We start from the raw sequence: 6,000 nt of genomic DNA on the forward strand, positions 1-6,000 counted from the left end.
AAGAACGTGCCAGGGGGTGCGGCAACGTCAGCGTTTGGGAGGCAGGTGCAAGCAAACAGCGCACCGACGACATGCTGACCTCATTGTTTGCAAATGGCTTCAATTTTTTTTTCGTTGAGGAGTGTTGTAGCAGATAAAGTTCTTACCAAGATACCTTGTGTTCTCGATGTAGGTGTTTTGTTGATTCAGTGTTTTTATTGTCTTATTAACGTGTTCACACGTATATCGTATTCATGTAATTTTTATGCAATAAATTGACTGTGCAGAAAACAAACTTTTCACGTTTCGCCATTCAACGTTTTAAGCGGAAAAAGACTAGAAATTACGTGATCCCCAACGAAAAATAAAAATGCGGCCTGTGCCCTTATTAAGAACTCCCAAATGCAGTAATAAATTCCACTGCAGCGCATATATATGAAGCGCACAAAAACACACGCAAAAAAAACCCTCGAATGCAGGTCAACACTGCTCCCAATGCGCCCCCTGAAAACTCCCAGTGGAGGAAACAATACACTGCCATTGGTGCCCCTGGAAACTCCCATTGTAGTGGCAGTAAAATGAAACTCCCATAAACTTCCGAAATAATGGGAGTAAGGCGAAACTCCCATTGGAAGGAGTTTTGAAAACTCCGAATTGGTACTGAGTTATGACACAAGCCATTTACTCCCATTCTGGCTTATTTGTGTTCTGTGTGTAATCTGCAAGACGAGTGAACGCAGGGGTTGAGATGCAATCCTCAGTTGCTGCAGCCGCTGCCAAGTCCTTTTCCTTTTCCGTTTCCTTTCGTCAAGGGTATGTAGGGCTGTCGGACTCGGTCCCTTGTTTTTATCGAGACGGAAAGTACACGCGTGCATTTATGCACATTTTATCGTTGCCGCTTCACTACGTTTTATACCGACTTATGTCGCTTATCTATAAAGTTTCAATCATAATAAATGTTACTTTTTAGGCGGCTGTCGGCGAATTTAAACCACCCTACTCCCCTGTTGCGCTTTTCCTTTCGTCTTCGTCTGCCGGCCAAGACGCCCGAGGAACAGGTACAGGAACAGGCCACCTCCTACCAACAGCTACGTTCGCCACGCTGTTTTCCCGCCGAAACAAAAAGCAAAACTAAAGTTGAATTGTCACCTCAGTCTTTGACAGCTTCACATTTGTTGGCTCAGAGAAGGAAACGCCACTCTGAATAGGGAACTGCTACAGAAAACAGGTGGACACGCAGGTTTCTCTAGCAGTGTTTGCAGTTCAAAGTGTTCCATCTTGAAAATTTGTTTTCGCCAGAACTTAGAGGCGGAAACTAGTCACGCTGAATTGTCATTCGTTGTACTTCCCTAGGCGGTGTGTCGCTGAGCCGCATGTGTTGCTCAGTTCATCCCAACACATGCCGTTGCAGATCTCTCACATTTACCGGCTTGCCATGCGCCCACATGTGCCTCAGAGCCTAAGGATAAGTCTCGTGGAATGTATAAAGAAACCTTACCCGTGCTCTTACCGCGTCAGCAACATGTGCTACTTTCTGTGCTATGATAGAAACCTTAAGTATTGCTGCACTGTTCCGGGCCAGCCCGCGAAGTCAGGACGGTCCGGCCCGTCCGAAGCATTTACATTTCGGCGCGAGTCCGGCCCGGGCCCGGGTGAAAAGTAAGTCGCGTTGCTCGAGCCCGGCCCGCGGGCCGGGCCGGGCCCGGGCTTTCGGGTAAGCCCGAACCCGTGCATAGCTCTAGTATGTATGTATGTATGTATGTATGTATGTATGTATGTATGTATGTATGTATGTATGTATGTATGTATGTATGTATGTATGTATGCGTTTGTGTGCGTGCGCTTGTTTCCTTTACACATACGTCTATCAATGGTGAACTCCACAATGCGCATTTCTTCTTTCTCAGTTGTTTGATACAGCCTTCAGGCTGTATCACACGACATCTCCAATGAACAAAAGGAGCTGACCAACTTCGCGTCAGGTTTAAAGTATTCATAAAGGCGTACTTACTACTCGCTGGTGATCTTCGTACGGCTCTTCAACGCGTGCGTCCATCGTATCCATTGAAGATTTTCGCAGGCCACAGGCTCTGATGACATTGACCTTGATGTAGATCCTCTCAAAACCAAGAAATAGTACACAAGCCAATAATCCCAAACTACATAATGTCCCCACTGCAAGTGCAACAAAACAGTAGGGCAGCGTTCTTAAGCGAAAATAGAAACACCTCCGTAGGGGCGACTGCCTTACCGACAGACAAATTTTGCCGCCGATAAGCATTGCTGTGTAAGTAGATTCGTGGCAAGAGAAAGACGAAAACAGAAGCGCTAGTGCCGCTCAACATCGAAAGGGAAAGGCCAGTTTTTTTTTTTTTTTGCACCTACATCATATGAGGAATTTCTTTCTTTCTTTCTTTATTTGACATCAGACGTGTTACAGATGTCCAATTTAATTTTTATTCCGATAAACTTTCTGAAAATGCCATTTTACGTCTTGAATACCGCAGACCTGTCTTCAAGTGTAAACACAGAACAAGTTTGTATTCTAAGTGGACGGCGCACATCGGTCGCGCGCTACAATACAAACTGCCCGGCTGGACAATAGGGATATTTATTTTTGACCTTTGCCGTACAGTCATTGGCGTTCAACATCTGTCACCCTACGGAATAGCAACATGGACCCAGCAGGCTTGGCAAGGTTTAAAAAAGCCGTAGCATAGCGCCAAAATGTACTTTTTAGTAAGGTACATTTTTAAAGAGGTACATCAAGGCAAAAAACAAAAACGATCAGGGTAGCTGCAGATGAAACTGTATCGGCTAGAGTTCCTGTATATAGCTCCCGCACGGAGCTAAGAGTTTCGCGACCGACCGCCATCTTTGTTATCCGGATTGCTGCGGGAAAGCCGCCCGTCGCGAGTGAAGGAGCCTCGCCGCCACGCTTCCGACGGCGGCCGACGCGCGGTGGGGGCGCTTCGGTCGGCCGCTCGTTACGGCGGCTACGCTGGATTCCTGCGATGTCGCTCTAGCTTCTGCTGCTGCTATTACTGGGCGGGGCTTGGTGCCGCCCGCGTCGGCGGCTGCGGCGCAGCCGTAGTGGGCGCTTCTCTGCACGGCATGGATAACCGGAGTGTCGAAATCACGGCGGCGCGTGGAAAAGGGTCGCGAAACTCTTAGCTCCCTGCGGGAGCTATATACAGGAACTCTAGTATCGGCCAGTGATATTTTGCCTTGAATGGACGCCCAGCCACATGTTCGAAGGCGGTTCGGAGTTTCAAACGAATCACGATGTGTTGCTAATTCGTTCTTTGTAGTTTTTGCTTTCTAGAAATGTGTAGTAAGACGTGATTGCAGGCAGAACGTTCTTCTAGTAAATCTATTGCTCGCATCTTTAAGATGCAAGACTTGGTCTCCCATATTTGGGTAAATTTAAGCGCAAGAATGAAATTTTACCTCTTCCTAATTTCTGCTCCTAGATCCTTTCATTAAAATTCGCTATTTTCATTTTCGGAAAAAGAACACTTTTTGAAATCATAGATTGAAAATCCTAAATGCCAGTGTCATTGTCCGCAATAATGTCTGTCAAAATGACTTGATGTGAACTCAAGCTTGCCCTTGTGTGATAATCGCGTTTACCGCGCATGCCTGTTAATGTTTAGCGTGTTAATCGCGCTTACCTTGTCCGCTTCATGAGTGAAGTTTGTTTCCTGCAGCTGTTCAGCACTGCCGTCATAAAAAATGAAGGAAGCTCACACTAATGTGTACGGCCTTGTTTAAGCTTCGCTGCTGTGCGAGGGACCACAGCTGGATTCTCGTCTTCTTCTATCGCCCATGGTTCTGCGCCACACGTGCCGTCGCGGCCTTCTCCGTGGCGTGCGCTAATCGCTGCGGCGGGGCCCCTCGCCCTCCACCGCCACGTCCCGCGCACTTGTCCCGCTTGCGTCTCCTTTCCCTCCTGGCCCATCTCTCCCCTATCTCTCCCCTTCTTCGTCTATCTCTACCCGTTACTGGGCCGCTGATCCGTTCCGGGCGCTTGCGGAAGGGGCTGTGGTTCGACTTCTAGTGACCTCTGGTTCGAGACATCCCGAGGTAGCGTAGTGTAGCTTGCGCTAGAAAACAGTCGTGTGAAAAGCAATTGGGGAACGCTACAGAAAAGAAAAGAAACTAGAAAAAAATCTAAAAACACAAATACACCAGTGTATACAAGGATATGTACTGCGGAGTTGGGGGGAGAGAGATAGAGAACAGACTTTATTATCAGCCCTTTTAAGACGAATGTACTGTGCGGAAGAGTACGGTATCTTCGTCCCATCAGACGGCGGTCAGGAACCCGTGGTCGCTGGCGGCGTCAGAAGCAATACATTTTTAACCAACATATCGAATTCGTTGCATCAGGGACATAGGCGTTTGCTGAAAAACTCGAACGCTTTTTCGTTGGAATGCGGTTTTGGTTGGAAAAAAAGCGCGAAACTCTGGCGTTTCCGGAGCGCAAAAGCTGAAATTCATAAAGCGAATGCACAGGGCTTCACCTAAAAGAACTGGTTTTAACTACACGTGCAGGTTTCGGTCAAATAGAAAATTTCCCACTCAGCTATTTCTTCTCTTATGCGCGACCTTTCCTGAAAAAAAAAAACACAGCAGGTGATTTCCGGTAAATACAGCCTTCCTCTGATAGTGACGTTGAGATTCAATTTCAATACTTTTGCTAGCTCCTATATTTTCAGGCGTACACGCGCACGCAGGCACGCACACACACGCGTAGACATATCAATGGACACGTGCACATACATCGTACATATAATATATGGACACACATGTAGGTATATTTCATACATCGTATATATGTATTTATGAAAGCGCTATAGGCACATGTATAGTCACATCAGGGCAATATACCTTTACGAATAGTTTGCCCTTCCGGAGGCATCGGTCGGGGGCCGACCTTTCTCGGCACAGAATTAGAGCCCGCAGAAACTCACCCTACTTGCCGTTTTCGTGCCATTTAAAAATCATCGACCCCTCAGGTCAAAGATATTTTAAATGCAGATTTGAACGACCACAAATATTTCCGTACAAAGGTCGACCCCGAACTAACGTCAAACTATCTAGCGCTGATTTGGGAGCGCCGCCTTTTTCGTACTTTGCGCAGCATACAAAGACAGCTCTCAAACATTAGAAATAGGATTTAATGCGAATTCTGAATGAAATACTCGCTGAAGATACGAAGAAAAGAAAACGATTGAAAACTAAAGAATCGGTTGCTTTTATTGGCGATATACCGCTTTACAGAATTCACATATATTAATTGGGTACGTAAAAGTTGTAGAATTGAGCGATGACGTGTTACCTGAACATGATGGCACAGCAGTAGAACAAGTTCACGCCACGAGACCAGAAACCTTATCCTAGGGAATCTGTGGCATGTGCCAATCTGCTCGCTGACGGAATTAACAATGTAAGACGAAGAAACGAAAGCAAAGAAAGAGGTGGATACAAAGTGTGGCGGAAAAGAAGCCGGTAGAAGTACTTCGCGCCAAACGACAGCGGCACATACGTTAAGACAGGAGTTGTAAATACGATGTAGCAGCAAACAAATAATTATCACCGGGCCCCGGAAGCACGTCAGCAGACTAGAGTGCTCCGAAAGGTTTTTGGTAACAAAAAATATAAATCTATAAGGTCCGGTGTTGAGTATCGACGGCTCAGCAGATTTGCCTAGGACGTTTCTCCCTTGCACCAAATCGACAGACTTTTCTGATGGAAGCGAAAAGCAAAAAAACCCGTGTGTACGAGATTTCGGCGCACGCTAAAGATCCCCATGTGGTCAAAATTAATCCGGTGCCATCAATTACAGCGCGCCTCATCGCCTGCGTTGCGTCGGCGCGTTATACCCTACAATGAAATCACCGAATGGACAGAACTCGAATGCTAGAAATTGGCGAGTTAGTTCATGTTCACTGGAAAACTTGCAGTTGGAACTTAAGGAAACGAAGGACGGTCGAGAGGAGCACGGACACAATTCCA

The 6,000-nt window shown here is 46.6% G+C and overlaps 1 protein-coding gene across 1 annotated transcript in view; it reads right to left on the reverse strand.

The window, feature by feature from the left end:
- LOC144160985 (beta-hexosaminidase subunit alpha-like) overlaps nucleotides 1-2,304 on the reverse strand; it is a 196,522-nt gene extending 194,218 nt beyond the window's left edge. The window contains exon 1 of the mRNA XM_077692049.1: nucleotides 1,991-2,304. Within this exon, the coding sequence (XP_077548175.1) occupies nucleotides 1,991-2,260 (270 nt within the window). The 5' untranslated portion in view covers nucleotides 2,261-2,304. The remainder of the gene's footprint in view (nucleotides 1-1,990) is intronic.
- Between the last annotated feature and the right edge of the window lie 3,696 nt (nucleotides 2,305-6,000).

The sequence above is a fragment of the Haemaphysalis longicornis genome, unplaced genomic scaffold (assembly GCF_048455015.1).
Source record: "Haemaphysalis longicornis isolate Haplotype H1 unplaced genomic scaffold, Haemaphysalis longicornis Haplotype H1 scaffold_11, whole genome shotgun sequence".
NCBI lineage: Eukaryota > Metazoa > Arthropoda > Arachnida > Ixodida > Ixodidae > Haemaphysalis > Haemaphysalis longicornis.